The sequence below is a fragment of the Brassica oleracea genome, unplaced genomic scaffold (assembly GCF_000695525.1).
Source record: "Brassica oleracea var. oleracea cultivar TO1000 unplaced genomic scaffold, BOL UnpScaffold00837, whole genome shotgun sequence".
Taxonomy (NCBI): Eukaryota; Viridiplantae; Streptophyta; class Magnoliopsida; order Brassicales; family Brassicaceae; genus Brassica; species Brassica oleracea.
In genome coordinates, this window is record NW_013617473.1 from 31,394 (window position 1) to 48,491 (window position 17,098).

A 17,098-nucleotide genomic window follows, 5' to 3' on the forward strand; every position below is an offset into this window, starting at 1 on the left:
GTCAATATACATCCATGTGGAGAAGATGCACCAGAACATAGGCTTACAACCTGAAATTACAAGTTCATGGTATCATGCTCAGTCTATATTATCTATGAGTATGTTTAGTCGAGATCTGTCCGACCAAAGTTTAGAGTGGTCGACAGCAAAGACTCACGTCTTCTCCATGCACACACGAGTTTCCAGAAAACATGAGAAAAAGACCGGAGAGGGCAAAGTGATCCAAGTATGGTCCAGTGATAACTCGGTCGATTTGTTCACTAAGGCACTTCCTATCTGTACGTTCAGGAAGCTCAGGCATCAGATTGGGATGCGTAGGCTGAAAGACCTCCACTGAGGTTCGTATTAGGGGGAGTAGTACGTGTTGTACTCTTTTTCCTTCATCATGTTTTTGTCCCACTGGGTTTTGTCATGATAAGGTTTTAATGAGGCAACATTAAGCGTATTATAATCCCTGAATGGTTATGACATCCAAGGGAGAGTGTTATAAATCAATTGATAGATGTCCATAACCGGCCCGGTCCATACACTTAGAGAGAGACGGCCCAATCCTAGAGAGAGAGAGAGGCGGCCGTGACATTAGGAGAGAGATAGAGAGGCGGCTTATGCTTTGGAGAAAGGAAAACTCTATTTCTTTTTCCTTGTAATTGTTATCTTTCCATTATTATGTATTAGTAGTTTTCTTAATCTTAGTTGGTTTAGGTTTTTGGATACTTTTCTTTTTCTATGACTTGTAATCCTTATATAAAGAAACCCATGTTATGATTAATAATACACAGAAACATTCAGTCTCTAAACCGTTTGTTTTACAACAAAAATATAATTTTTATTTTGAAAAATATAATATTAATTTCAAAATAACAAATACTGGACATATGTAAACAAAATTAAGCCTTAAACATATACATGATTTTGAAATATAAGTCTTGGACCCAGTGTAAATGTACCCATTCCCCGCAAAAAAAATGTTGTTATAAGCTAAGATTCCACATAATCAAATATATGGTAACTAATTATCGTGTCATTTTGTTCATCGTCGTTATTGTTTATGAAACTAATGACACGATAATTAGTTACCATATATTTGATTATGTGGATTTTATATTTTCAGACGGACGCTTACACTTCGACAACGTGTTACAATCTACGTTGTCCAGGGTTTGTCCAAACTAGTCGGATGGTTCTTATCGAAGGTGCCAATTCACCGGCATCCACTTTATGAGACCCTTAAAACTTAGATTACCATACAAATTTGGAAGGTAGTCTATTAACTGTTCTATTTGTTATATAATTTTTTTCTAATACACAAATAAATATGAAACAAGATTCAAGGCGGGGATCCTGGTGGCTAGGAGTCGGCTTCAGCAATGGCACTAACCTCTTGCCAATCGGTTATTGGCCGGTTGAAATCTTCAGCCGCCTCACTGATCACGCAGAGAACATACAGTGGAGGGGGGTGAGACTGTCAACAACAATGCATTCGGCCGACACACCTCTTCGGTAATGGGTTCGGGATATCGTCCCTACAACGACAAAGCCGCGTTCATGTGTGATCTACAGATTGCTGTCAACCCACACGATTTCCATCCGGTTTCCAGTCTCGCAGTAGGAGCAACCAACTCTACCTACTACAGCATTGAGAAGTTCATCAACATGAGTTTCTCTTACAGGGACCTGCACTGGGGAAGCAGTTCACGTTAGATTAGTCTCGGTTCTTCTTTATTTGTGTATTGTCTTCTTGTTGTTTGTTTAGTTTCCTTTTTATTTATTCTGTGTTGTATCGTGAGGGTTTGTCTGTCACTTATCACCTTGTATTTATGTTATGAACACTTGTGTGCTATTGGTATACTTCAATTAATCTACAAACAAGTAAACGTACTTTACGTTTTGGGTTCTTTTGATTTTATTAAGCACTTCAATTATCACCTTGTATTTATGTAATGAACGCTTGTGTGTTTTTGATTGTTTTGATTTTTTTTTTTTTTTTTTGTCGGCTCCCATCTTCTAAAATCAAGTGGTAGTTGAGTCCAAGTCGTTCCGAAGAGACGCTCTGTCCGACTGGGTCTGATCTATATGGGAAAAAAAGAGCACCGCTAATTCTAGCCTCCTTAGCGAGAGAGTCTGCACGCAAGTTCCTAGTCCTGGGTATGCGGGATATGCTGAAGTCCGAGAAACCATCCTTGAGAAGACGGAAAGAGACTAGCTCGGAAGCAAAGTCGGCCAGTCCACAGGGTTATCTAACATTTCCACCAAGTCGGAACAGTCCATCTCCATGTGAATTGCGGTGCAATGGAACTCCCGTAAGCAAAACATCGCCCATATAAGTCCTTCCATCTCGGCGTGGAGGGGTGATAGGCTCTTTCGACATCCTTGTAACCCAACTTTCTCGACTCCCATTTGATCCTTATAGAACCACCCTAAACCACTGACCGTGCCATTATCGATCCATGAGGCATCAATTTGACAGGTCGGGCGTTGGGGGTTCATAGGGGAGTGGAGCTAACCGTTGGGGCAGATAGGTTCTCCTCTTCCTCCTCGTCCTCAGGTAAATTGGATTTTCTCCAGCATTCCGCTTCAACGGAAGCTAGCTGAAGGGTGTCCAAAGGTGATATCTCCTTTCCATTGAAAAGTTTGTCATTTTGTGCCTTCCAGATGTACCATAAGATCCATGGGAATGACTCGATAAGTGGATCCATAAAGGCCGCGTTCTCCTTCTTCCAAAAGAGGAAGCTCATGGTTTGATAAACAGATGTACTCGGGAGGAGATGGTTAATTGTTTCCTCAGGGTCACCGCATCTAGGACAACTCCTATCAGTGCCCAGGTGTCTATAGGCGAGTCTCTTGGCTGTCGCAATACATCCTGTCAATGCTTGCCACATAAAGTGTCTCATCCTCCCCGGGGCAGGGATACACCACACATGGCTCTGTAAACTAGTGATACTCGGTTGTACAATGTGAGCATCAGAGTCACTCACTTTAGTCGACTGTAACCGTTTATATCTTGATTTTACTGAATACACTCCCGAATTAGTATGGTTCCACGCATACCCATCCATAGACCATGTATTGCTTGGTCGCAGTTTAAAGATTAGCGGGATATCCTCAAGGTAAAAATACTCTAATAAAAGATTAGTATCCCAATCTGTTGTATCACGCCTAATGAAGGAGTGGACAAAGAGCTTTGGGTGTCTATACTTAACACGATCCGATGGTCTCGGTGGGCGCGCATGAGTATCTGGAATCCATGGCTCGGTCCAAACACAAGTGTTAAGGCCGGCTCCTATAGTCTTTTGTATCCCTGATTTTAGTAGCGGGTTTGCTGCCATAATGCTACGCCAACCGTAAGAAGGTGAGTAGACCTTCCGGTCTTCCAAAGGGTTTGATCGATTATAATATCTTCCTTTCAAAACTCGGGCAAGCAAGGAGTTTGGAAACTGTATCAATCTCCAAAGTTGTTTTGCTAATAAAGCAATATTAAAATCATGTAAGTCTAAGAAGCCGAGTCCACCCTGATCATGTGGGACACAAATCTTGTCCCAAGGGATCCAATGTAATCCTCGGTTGTTTTGGCTCGAGCTCCACCAAAAATTTGAGATAGCATTCTTAAGTTTCTCCACAATACATTGTGGAAGCAAGTAACACGACATACTGTATGTCGGCACAGCTTGCGCCACTGATTTGATTTGCACCTCTTTCCCCCTTTCGAAAGTAGTCTAGCCGACCACGAGGTGACGCATCCATTGAGGCGATCTTGTACATAGGAAAAAACTTTCATCTTTGAACCACAAATTTGCTCTGGCAGTCCAAGGTATTTGTCAATCCTTCCTTCAGTAGTAATCCCAAGAGCATGTTTAATATCGTGCTTAACATTATGGTCGACTTTATTCCCAAAGATGATCGACGACTTATACGCGTTAAGTTGTTGTCCCGAAGCCTTTCCATAGGATTCCAAAATATCTAAAATTTCCTTGCAATGTCTCACTTCCGCCTTGCAAAAAAAAAAGGCTATCATCCGCAAATAGGAGATGTGAGATTCTGGGGCTGGCTCAGGCGACACGAAGTCCTAGGATGCGCTGCTCCTCCTCCGCTCATTGAATGAGGGAGATCAGAGCTTCAGTGCACAAAATGAAAAGGAAAGGGGATAACGGATCACCCTGCCTCAAACCTCTCGTGGGTGTTATTCTTCCCCTTGGTTCTCCATTAATTATCACCTGGTAGGAGACCGATGTAACACAAAACATCAAGAGGTCAACCAATTTTTTCCGCAAAATCCAAACGAAGCATCAATGATCGAGTAAAACTCCATTCAATCCTGTCATATGCTTTACTCATGTCCGTCTTGATGGCCATAAATCTTCTCGAGCCCTGGTATTTGTCCGTAGAGCATGAAAATTCTCTTGTGCTAGCAAAATGTTGTCAGTGATCAAACGGCGTGCGACAAAAGCTGATTGGGTCTCTGAAATCAGGTCTGAGAGAAACCTCTTGAGCCATTTTGATAGTAGTTTGGAGATAATCTTGTAGCTGATGTTGCATAGACTAATAGGACGAAACTCAGACATCTCTCTCGGTCTTTCCTTCTTGGGGATCAAACAAATGTTGGTCTGGTTCAATCTCAGGTCAAAGCATCCATCAATAAAAAAATCTTTCACTAGTCGGATAATATCTTTTTGCATAACCTGCCAAAATCTCTGAAAAAGTCTACTCGTCATGCCATCTGGACCTGGAGCTTTATCCGGATTTATGTCAAAGAGGGCTTTCTTGATCTCATGCTCTGTCGGTTCTGCTGTCAGAATGTCATTTGTGGATGCTGGAACTTTATTTTTAATGTAGCGAAGAGAATTATCCATATATGTGGGTACAGATGTAGAGAAGAGCTCTTGGAAATAGTCAACAGCCACCTTTTCTATTCCAAGATCACTCTCAACCATCCTGCCCTCTTTATCTTTTATACAAATGACTTTATTCCGTGCTCGTCTTTGTTTTGTGGTCGCATGGTGAAATTTTGTATTTCTGTCACCTGCTCTATGCCATTTCGTCCTACTTTTCTGCTGCCAATATTGATCCTCTTCTCTAAAAGCATTAATAAGTTGGGATCTGAGATGTTCCAGCTCCTCAAAAGTAGTATGATCATCCTCTTGAGCGAGATTCAATCTTACTTTTTAACTCCTCAATCAGTTTTGCCGAATTTGTCGGATTATTCTTTTTCCAAGAGATTATGTTGCGTCGGCGAGAGGCCACTTTATGGTGAAAGTCCATATCGTGGACTTCACTGAAAGGGCGTCAACCTGAGACAATTGCCTCTCTAAAACCGGGTCTTCCCAAACATCTTTTATCAAATCTAAAACTCTTCCTCGATCTTCTGTATGTAGATTGTATACGTGCTAACACCGGTCTATGGTCCGATCCCCAAAGCTGTAAAAACTCCACGTTTGAAGCCGGAAAAAGCGAGTGCCATTCTTCATTGGCAACCGCTCTGTCTAGTTTGCATTTCACCTTTCCAGAGCGTCTTTTCCCCACCCATGATAAAGAGTTTCCTTTATATGAGAAGCGCAGTTATCCAACATGGTACAAAAAGGGGGGAAAGTGTTTTCCGGTCCTCCTTCCTCCTCTCTTTTCATGATTACCCGTAATCTCGTTGAAGTCACCAATCATAAACCATGCTTGGCTCCGGTTTAAACTCATCTGTGTCAGTCGTTCCCAAACTACATCACGATTTTTAATAACCGGATCACCATAAACAAAAGTCATATAGATAGCAATGTCCTTCAAAAGTAGATTCGATGTCAATCATATGTTTATCTGCATACAAAATAGAAACAACTGGATCATCCATGTAAAAAAGAGCTAAACCCCCGCTACGACCACATGGGTCAACGGTATAGACACAATCATAACCAAAAGAAACTTGCACATCTTGCAAAAAGGATCGATTGTTTTTTGTCTCCGATAAAAATAAAAACCTAGGTAGAAAACATTGATAAAGTTCATTGAGATGTTCCTTTGTCAAAGGAGCACCAGCTCCTTGACAATTCCAAGCTATAGTATTCATCACGGGGCTTTCGGTGGCCTGCCCGTAGCCACTTTAGAGTTGTTTGTCTGCTGTGTTGCTGGCCCCCGGGCTTTTTTCTGGTCACCTGACCAAGACGGGCCTAACTGGCCTGCTTTTGTTCCACAAAGCCCATGACCTGCGGCAAAGGCCTTAGGAGACGCAATCCCTGCCATCAGATTATGTTGTCTCAGGGAGACGCCGATCGTCGAAGAGCTACGTCCTCCATTCTTCTTCTTCTTCGTTGATTGTACTGAATCGTGACTCGCAGGAGAGATGGTAACCTTCGCCGGCGTTCCGTTCTTTGAATCCACATCCAAACTAGCAATCTCACTTGATTTAGTTTCATCTCCAATGGTTTCCACAGTCGCCGAGATGGGTTTCAAAATTCCAGAAATTTTAATTGAGGATCGCTTGTCTCCCTCATCCTGAAGCTCCTCTCCAAGTAGATCATCCTCCTCCATCAAGTCTATATCTTCCTCTCCAAAATCGTTACCATCTGCATCACCAAAGTCATTCTCATCATCCAACCAGTCTTCTTCTTCAAAGATTCTTTCAGTGAGAGGTAAGCCCTTATTATCAACATCATTTGGAAACATTTTGTGTTCTTGGGGATTCATCTCCTCTTCATCTTCTAAAGTCATTTCATACCAACTTTTAGGATTTTCTTTGGATGGTGAGCCCTGAATCGGGATACCAAGAATAGTAACAGAAGATGTGTCTGAAGGAACTACAAAGATTAAACTTTGTCTAGTTGTTTCTAGCAAAACAATCTAGCTAGAAACAGCTAGATTGTTTTGATTTATTAAGGAAATGGTATAAACATATGCTGTGAGTTGCCATATAGTGTACTTCTTTTTGATTTTATTAAACTTTATTTTTTAATTATTAAATCACGAACAAATTATTTTTGGATTTTAAATCTGAGTCAAGACAACCATAAAATTCCAAAATTGTTATTGACCTGAACAGAAGTCAAGTATTTACTAATTTATGCACCTTTTCACTAACAAATATGTGAAATAATTTTCTTTCTCAATGTTGCACACTTGTCTGATGATTAGAATATACAAAGACATACAAGTACAAATAACATAACGCTAGTAGTTTAGCTAGTTCATCTACTTTCAGTTTTCAATGAGGTATCATTTTTTTTTTTCCCAATGAGGTATCATTTCTCTGTAATCGTCATCAAGCTCGTCGATTTTCTTCTCAAGTCCTTCCTTCTTCTCATATCTCTTCACTCTCACTGCAACTTCTTTTCTCCCAGGAACAACAACATTAGTTTATTATTGATCTTTAAAGTCAGAACTAAAAAACGTTAAGGGTTCGTAACTTTCGTTGTAGCCGTCTAATTCTATGGTCAAAGTTGTGAATAGTCGATCCATTGTTCTAGAGTTTAGTAACTTTTTTTATAGATCATTGTAGTTGAGAATTAGGTTACATCATTTTATATCCTGAAATATGGAAATTAATTTTTTTAATATAAATTTTTCATTTTATCCGGATTTCGGAGGCACGAGGAAAATCCGACCCAAAAATCGAAAATTGTCTTAGATAGAAAACAAAATCAGGTGTCTTACAAATCATGAAAAATGACTTTCTGGATTAATTATCCAAACAATAAGCTAAGATTTTTTTTTGTATCTTTTATAAGGTGGTTTGTTAATAGAAATGAATATGAATTGAATAAATGGTGAATTTGCAAAATATTCATATTGGGAGACAAAATTCACTTGAATTTCCATATAATAATTATGAGATATTTTGTTTTCACAAAATTTTCCAAAAATAGGTATGATATGTAGACATGAAAGTCTAAAATTTATTTTTGGATTTTAAGTCAAAATTTTGTATAATTATTGACTTGAACATAATTTACGTATTTACTACTTTATAAACCTTTTGACTTATAAATATCTAAAGGGCAAATCTTCAAAATAGCACCTTTCTAAGTTTATATCACAAAAATAGCATTCAAAAACTAAAATGACCAAAATAGCACCTTTCTAAGTTTATCCTTTGAAAATTTTAATTTTTTTATTTTTCAAAATTTGAAATCTTATCCCCAAAACTTCATTTCTCAACTCTAAACCCTAAACCCTAAACTCTAAACTCTAAACTCTAAACCCTAAACCCTAAAATCTAAACCCTAAACCCTAAACCCTAAACCCTAAACCCTAAATCCTAAACCACACCCTTTAATTCTAAACCCTAAGTTTGTGACTTTTGATAAAACATTAAGTGCTATTTTTGTGACTTTTGACCTTGAGTGCTAGTTTGGGAACATAAACTTGATTTAATGCTATTTTTGTCTTTTTCTCATATCTAAAATACATTTTTCTTCAACGTTACACACCTTTCTGATAATGATAATTAGACTACATTAGGCAAGTAGTTTAGCTAGTTCATCTACTTTCAGTGTTCCATGAGGTATCACTTCTCTGTAATCTTCATCAAGCTCTTCCATTTTCAACTCAACTCCTTCCTTCTCCCTCTTGTCACATCTCTCCACCCTCGCTGCAACCTCTTTTCTCCCAGGAACCACAACACTACTTGTCTTTGCCTCCAAGTTTTGGTAGCTGAATTCTCGGCTTTCCTCTTTCTTAACCGCTTGTTGTTTTTTCAAGCCATGCTGGAAAACTGGTCCCGGTGTAGCTACGCTCGAAAAGGCGACGGCTTTTGCAAAGACTGTGTCTGGATCAAGATCAGCAGGGTCTAACACCAACGCAGCCCCGCTCTCTACCGCTTGTTTCATCATATTTAAAACTCTCTCTACGCTTTGTCTGTTGATCTCTTCCGATGTTTCTAACTCCTGTTCAGGTTCTTGATGATCCCCAAGAGATTTATCTGTAGTAACATCTTCTGTAGATGAGGCATGTAAAGTACTGCCTGCGCCTTCCAATGCCGAGATATCTCCAGTTGAAGAGCATAACTCATCACCATCTGGATCGTGTTGAAATTCCATAGGACCAGAAGAAGAGTTCTGGTTCACAGTTTGAGTATGATTAAGTGACTCCGATACTTCGTCCTCTTCAGAGACAGTATCAACATCGATATCTCTGAGGATATCATCCTTTTTATCTGGAACTGTGAGAGACGATTTCCATTCTCGTCCTCTCCAGATAAGAATCTGCTCGTTTTCAAAAGATATGAGCACGCATGGAACAAGATCCTGCGAGCAAGAGCAATAACACATCCAAGAGGTTCAACAATAAACACAAGATTTTTACATAAAAGAAACATATGTGAGTAAATAAGGATAGATCAAAAACCTTGAGCTTGGCACCGATTTTCCTAAAATCACTGCCTTTTATCCCTTGACAGTCGATCCGAACCAGTTCACAAACTTCAAATGCTTCTCTCACATTTTTCACAAGGTCACAATACACACCATTCTTCCCTACATGACCCCAACACAGGATAAGTTATCATTGTTGGTCTTGAACAAAATCAAGCCAACATCATTTAGTGTCTTACCTAGCTTGCAAATGGGCATGAGCTCTCGTCCTTTCCTCCGCATCGCTGTAGCTTCCTTAAGAGTTAGACCCTCAGGAACTTGTTGAATCAGCCTCGGATAAACTGGTGCTGCAGGCTTCCACAACATAAGAGGGAAGCGCGGTCTTGTCCTGTGGTTATAGTTTCTGCCACGGAATAGGAAAATCACACCTCCTCTCCTGTATATCACCTTCCCTCCAATTTTCTCCTGCCAAATTCAATTCACAACTTCATGAAGACGAATACAGCAAACCCAAAACCGTATTCCTATACATTGTCTAACATGAAATCAAAAGTACCTCTAATTGCTCGCAAACATTATCCATGTCAACTGTACAAACTCCCTTGCATTTAATCTTACAAACCCTTCGCCGCTTCCATAAGTCATGTATGTTGTTCAACATGTTATGCGTCAAGCCATCTCTACCTGAGAAAAGACAAAAAAAACTTTATATCATATCCTCTTCTACTACTCTCAGTCTATTATATTACTTGCTATCAGCACCTCAATTCAATTGTACCCTAAGCAAGAGTACATGAGCTTTTCTACAATTCTATTTGACCATCAAGAAGAGCTATTGAATCAAGCAAGTTCGACAATGGAAGTATTGAGATTTTTATCTAAACAACAGTACCTGAACTTGTACAATATTATTTGATCATCAAGAAGAGATATTCAATCAAGCAAAAGTATTGAGCTCTGTACCCATATTAATTGCCTTGCAGTCTTTAAGCAAGAAGTAGCAAGCTCTCTGATCTCTTACTGAGAAACCAGTAACTAAACACCAGTACCTGAACCAGTACCTGAGCTCCTACCAGTTACTAAAACTAAGACATCTGGTCATCAAGAAGAACTATTGAATCAAGCAAATTCAACAACCGTATCTTCTTCTACTCTCATTCTATAATGACTTGCAACCAGCACCTCAATTCAATTGTACCTAAACTACAGAACATGAGCTTCTACCAATACTATTTGAACCTCAAGAATAACCAATGTTCTAAAAATCGGTTTAAAGTCTAAGCGTCTGCCTAAACAATAATCCTCTAGAAGGCACCTAACCACAGGCTAGCAATTTCTTGAACAACTATTGAAACAAGCAAACTCAAGAATAAAGCATAGAGCTTTGTACCCATATTCAATTGCCTTGTAGTCTTTAAGCAAGAAGTAACAAGCTCTCTGATCTCTTCCTTGGTCAAAGGCTCTCCCAAAATCTCCTCCTTGGTGTAAACATACCTAGGCCCCACCCCGGGTCGAAAAGGACCCGGTTTCTGAACCGGTTTCACCCCCTTCTTCCCCGCCGGCGGCAAGCTAAACGAATCGAACTCCCTCGGCGGCTTCTGCGACTGAGGAAGCGGAGCCCGGCCAGTCCACGGCCTCCCCATCGTCGTGGGGCCAAAAGGCGCGTAGGGAGCCTCGCGAAGCTTCAAAGGCTTGACCTTTGGCGTCTCCGTGTAGCTGTACTTGAACTCGAACGGAGCTCCGTCGATGACGTAAGACAGCCCGTCTTCGCTCAGCTTAACCTCCGGCTTCGCGCCTAGCTGCGGCGGCGAGTCGGGGACTTTGGGCTTGTTCTTGGGCCTGTTGGGCCTGTAATCGGGTTTGGAGTATTTGGATCTCCGGCCCGGGATTGATCGTGCGGATGGTTGCGAAGGAGTGCCTCTGGACCTGAAAGTCGAGGTTTTGGGCTCGGACGATGCGGCGGCGGAGTCTTGCGTGTGGACGATTGAAGTGGCGGCGTCGAAGCGGCGGTCGCGACGGATTTCTGCTTCGAGCTCCCCTTGGGTCCGGCGACGCTGCTCGAACCGCTCCGCGTTAGCGTTGCCCCATCTGGAGAATCGGATCTCGCTGGGTCCTCTTGGGTTCGGGTTTGGGAACAGAGATGGCGCGAAAATTGGACAAGGGGTGTTGAGTTTCAACGACGACATTGCCGTGGAGACGACGGAGGTCGGAGGAAAGTGAATGTTTAGCGCACTTATCCACAGGCGGGTGGTTTTGACTGAAAGAAACTATGGGGTCAAATTTGCGAAAGATTGAAATTAAGAGGGTCGAAATCGACCCAGTTGTAAGGCCCACAAGTAAGCAGCAAACCTCTCAAAATAGAGTAGTAGTATGCACATTTGGCCCACAGACTGTTCAAAAACTAAAATTGGTGAAGCCTGGGTAATACATTCAGATCCCCAAAACCAAACTGAAACATATAAGAACTAGAAAGTACCAAATCAAACCGGATATGATGCAAATATTTGCATGGTTTCTACGATGCTATATATATATTAACATACCAAAAGCGAACTCCATCCAAATTGAAAACCAAATGAGTGCTCAAAAGTATCTAAAATACGAAGAGTGCATCACCAATTAAGACACATTTATGTCTTTTTTGACAATATAATATATAAGACGGAAGAGCACATTCCCCGTTCCCAAAGTAATTTTCGGATCAAAATGCCCTCTGCTCGACAAACGAGACAGTTTTTTTTTTGATTCGGTTGAGTTAGTGGGACCGAAGCCTTTTTCTGTGATTTTAGTTTCTTTGTACGAGTTATGAAGGTATGTGAGAATTAATTATCACAAGTTTAAAGTTTTAAAAGAATATCCAATGGCTGGAAAAAGCACGATTGTCATAAAAAAAATGAAAGCATGTACAAAAATAAAAGAAAGAGTATGTATACTTTGACTCTTTTTATATCTAGCAAAAGAGTATTTTATGCTAAAAGTAACTTTTTAAATTTCCCAACATATTATACGTATCATTATTTTATATCCTACTATATAAATAAACTAGGGCAAGCCCGCACTACGCGCGGGATTTGATGTATCGGTTTTTGTAAATGTATAATTTTGAATGATATTTTTTATTTGTTAAAATGTGTGTGAGTATGATTATGTTGTCTACACTAAATACCAATTATATAACTTAAAATGACTGAAATCTTACTATTGTTGCTGTTTTAATTAAGAGTTGTAAGATTTTATAGTGTTTTAAGTATTATAACACTATAAAATACATAAATTAATTGAAATCGATCAAAAGAGAATGAGATTAAGTTCTATAATACCATTATATCTTTTTGAGGGTTTATAAAATAGTGGAAAAAATATTTTAATTTAGAGGAACTCTTTGTTAAAGTTAATATAGTTGTTTTGGACAATGTTAGGAATTGCTATTATTAACAATTATTGGATTTTTTGGTATCTATGTTATAATGGGGTTATTATGGGTACTTTATGTATTGTTACATAATTAGTTATTGTATCTTTATGTATTTTTTTGGTATCTATGTTATTATGGGTATTAGTCACTATTTGTTTTATTATATTCCTTATATATCATATATCTGTTTCACTAATAAAATTGGAAAATATAATTATTTTACTTAATTTTTTTAATGTTTGTCCTACTTGGATAATAAGTAGAATAGTTTTATTAGGGTTGATACAGAAAACGTTGGTTATTTCTTTTTTTCTTATATATTTTCTTTTAAAATTGATGATCCGAAAAATAGCAAATTTATTATGACTAAATTTACTTTTAATTATGTATATAACATGGATATCTCTATTGATTGTTACTAATTACAAATATACATGTATGTTTTAATTATTATATGTTATTATATTTGAAAACCAAGTATCATGTTATCTAACACAATTATGATTTTAAGATAAATTAATTATAAACTTTAAAATTTATATTTTTATTATATTAGTTTACTTATTATATATTAACCATCTATTATATTTTATCATTAATTTTAGATATTTTTATTTATTAAGTTGATATTTTGTCAACTGTATTTTTAAGTTTGTTTTCAAATTTATGGGATTGTTTCGTCTTTGGTTCGGACCAGTTTTTCATATGATTTGTTTGCGATTGGTGTAATTGTAAATTTGCATTGTAGATATTATGAGTTATTGCTTTATTTTATGTACAATGATGGTGTGGTTAACCATACATAATATTTGTAATGCTTAAGTTGTAATCTGGACTTGGTATTTGTTAAAATTCAAATTTTTATTTTCCAAATATTAGTCCCTAACCATGAGCTAACATATTTAGCTTAAATTATGAAAATAAATTTTATAATTTACTTGTAGTAATAACATGTGTCATACCGATTTTGTTTAATTATTGAAAACAATTATTTACTTGTAATATTGACATTACTCATACCAGTTTTCAAAGGTTCACCAATGACATATAATCGTTTCTATTATATTTTTATATTTTGTCAAATAACGTTAAAATATGTTATTCTAATTACATTAGGTGATATTGTTTATTTTGTTTATTTTGTTAACTTTTTTTTTTCTATCCAAGTTTATCGTTTTGGTTTGTCAACCAGACTCTCTTCCACATAACATTATTATATTGTATAGGTAAATAGTATTGTTATACAAACATTTTGCTGCTCTCTAGATATGTGTAATTCCATTTTTAGTGTTATTCTGTAAAATAATTTTGTATTTCTCGAATGTAATGAGCCTCAAGATTGCATTTACCAAGACATCGTGTAGGTCTTTATACATGTATGAGTTGATCATTAGTTTGTGTATTGTGTATGTTGATGTTATTGTATATTCGCTAGTGTAGTGTAACCATAATAAACCAAATCTAATTAACAAAATATCTTTTTATTTTATTTTTGCTAGTATAGTGTAACCATACATAATCGGATTTGAATTTTTTTATTTAATTTTAACTTATATGCATATATTTAGCAAACTTAATATACAAATACAATATTAACTCATTTGCTTATCTACAGAGATAATTTAAATTGTAATGTTATTTTAAAGCTAAATTCGGTTTGAATCTAGTTTCAATATCAAACCGAACAAAATCCAATATGACATGAGTTATTCACAGTGGAAACTTAAACGGATTACAAATGGGGCACTTCATTTCAATTTATTTATTAATTGATAAAACCAAAAACCATTAAATCCCTGATAAAACCGAAAAAACGTTAGATGATTAATGTTTAAAATGTTTATGCGTCAATCTGTGGGAAATATAATGCTGAGTTTGCTCTCTAAGAAGTAAACAAATTCTATTTTATGGTTATAAATATAAATAGATTGATTGTGTTTCTACTAACAATTAGCTAGATATTGTATTAAATATAAATATTTATTATTTTATAAATATAATGTATTTAAAATTATTGACTTTTGTATAATAAAATATTTAAAACATTATTATACTATACATCTAGGTTGAATTTAAAATTTATTATAGTTATACTACTACAGCTCAATTCACTGGAATGAGATGAGTTTGGAAGGATATAATGGGGAAGATACAACTCATGGGATCAAAGAACTTGCAGATGAGGGTGACAACGTTACACTCGGAACTGGAAGCGCTACAGTGGGCAATGGAGAGCATGATAAAGCACTCGTACTGTCAGAGGTTTGGGACGGACTGCAAGGACCTGATTGCGATGTTAGAACAGCCACAAGATTGGCTCACCTTCTCAACAGAGCTGGAGATCATTCAAACTCTTCGGTTGTGTTTTTCAGACTTCAAAATCAGCTACTTCCCAAGAATGCAGAATGAGATTGCGGATTCGTTAGCTAAGAATGCACGTTCTTTTCATAGATCCTTATGTTTCCGGTCTGGCTCCCCAGACCACCTCAAGTTTGAGTAATAGAATAGCCGTTTGCCGTAAAAAAAAAAAAAAACTAAATTTATTAGTTATGCTACATATCTATTAATATATATATAAAGAAGCGTTAAGTTAATACATCAAGAGACTTATAATTTTTCATTCATAAACCCTGGTACTTCATGTTTTGGTATAGGTACGTGCCCGCGCTTGGTGCAATTGTTTGTAATGATCATATGTGTCTTATATTTGTAAACGTATATGCTGTACGCGTTTGATATTTTTTGTGTGTGATGCTTGTGGACGTATTGGAAGATTTTGTTGTTCGTAAATTCTCCGAGTACTTTCCTCATAGGTGAACAGGGTACGCGGTTAGCGAGATGGATGGTCTTCATAACCTTCCTCAATTGAGATATGTTGTGAATTACTTCATTTTAGTAGACCAGTGTGGAATTTTTTTTTGTAGCGGGTCTTATAAGTAACATGAGGACAAAGTTGAGATACTCGTATTAACTATAACATGAAAACCACTTTGACTCACCCGTATTTTGCTTAAAATCTTCGAGAACCAGTTTGATGTTATAAATCATATTGTGGATGTACATGACCGGTCCGGTCCATAACCGGCTCATATACCTAGAAAGAGAGAGCCGGTGGCTGGAGAGAGAAACCCTAGTTTTCCGTTTCCTTATTAGTTTATGATTTGTACTCTTTCCATATTTGTATTTTCTTTTTCTAGTCTTTCCATTATTCTATGACGGTGTAATTTCCTATATATAAAGGGCTCCTTATGTTTATGAATAATATAAAAACATACAGATTCTATTCTCTTGTTTTACAACGCGTTATCAGCACGATTACGCTCTAAACCCTAAGCTAAAGTCCGAACCCTAAAACCCTAATCTCATCCCGGCGATAAACCCTAAACCCGACGACGAACCCTAATCTGATCGAGAACCTAAAACCCCATACTCAAGGAGTTCCCGATCTCAGCACACGACCTCAGTCCGTTCCTCAGCTCGCGACTTCATCCTGTTCGCGAGACACGATCTCACCCTGCTCGACGCGACCCGATATCGTTCGATAGTCAGCACGTTCACAACCCGAAAGCTGCTTGCTCCCGTTCGCGACTCGTCTCAGCTTCAATCCGTTCGCAACAGACAGCAACCCGTTCGCGACCCGACAACAACGATCAGCTCGCGTTCTTCTCTATTCGGTGGTCCATTCAACCCGACTTGAGGTTTAGGTAAAACTAAAACCTAAGAACCAAATCCTAAGGCAATAGATCCAATCCCTAATAACCTAAATTGAATCTTATTGCTTGATTAAAATCGAAACCCTAATTCCCTAAAGCCTAGCCGCATGCATACCATGCAAACCCTAATCGAAATTTGATTTGATTGTTTATGTGATTGAATGTTTTGAATCTGATTATCATCACATAGAACCAATTACTAGAATTGATTAATCCCATACTTGAATTTGGTTGATTGAATTGATGAACTAATTGAATGTTATCTTGCGATAGAAATCGCCTAAGTTGATTAGTTCTCATCTTGTTTAAAACTTGAAACCGACCGGCTTGTTCATATTGAAACCCTAATTGCATTAATCTCATTGAATATGATTGTTAGGTTGATAGTAACTAAACCCATTGATGCATTGCTTGATTGTTTTATTAAGGTTTCATGATCACTTAGAATCGTTCTTGCTAAAGATAAATAACCGATTGCATTAAGATCATATAGAAACCGATTGCTAAGATTGTTCATACTCTTGGCCGTGCGGCTTGTCTTGCATTATGCATGTTCAGATTGTTTGGCCGTGCGGCTTGTTAGCATATCATGCACGCATAATCATATGAACTAAATGCATCATATCCGTTTGGTCGTGTGACCAATTTGCATTATATATCTGATTGTCTTGTATGCATTATAA

General features: G+C 37.8%; 1 protein-coding gene across 1 annotated transcript; it reads right to left on the reverse strand.

Moving 5' to 3' along the window:
* Window positions 1–7,913: 7,913 nt before the first annotated feature.
* LOC106320183 (CRS2-associated factor 1, chloroplastic) lies at window positions 7,914–11,561 on the reverse strand. Its single transcript, XM_013758550.1, has 6 exons — window positions 10,678–11,561; window positions 9,844–9,971; window positions 9,527–9,752; window positions 9,322–9,449; window positions 8,375–9,221; window positions 7,914–7,966 (listed from the first exon to the last, which is right to left on the reverse strand). The coding sequence occupies exons 1-5, from the start codon at window positions 11,471–11,473 to the stop codon at window positions 8,433–8,435; spliced, it is 2,067 nt and encodes a 688-aa protein (XP_013614004.1). The 5' UTR covers window positions 11,474–11,561; the 3' UTR covers window positions 7,914–7,966; window positions 8,375–8,432.
* Window positions 11,562–17,098: the final 5,537 nt, after the last annotated feature.

Coding starts and splice junctions, on each gene's coding strand:
- LOC106320183 (XM_013758550.1), bottom strand. CDS start 11,473: ATGTCGTCGTTGAAACTCAACACCCCTTGTCCAATTTTCGCGCCATCT. Junction 9,753..9,843: donor ATGTTTGCGAGCAATTAGAG/GTACTTTTGATT, acceptor TGAATTTGGCAG/GAGAAAATTGGAGGGAAGGT. Junction 9,450..9,526: donor CATGCCCATTTGCAAGCTAG/GTAAGACACTAA, acceptor GGGGTCATGTAG/GGAAGAATGGTGTGTATTGT.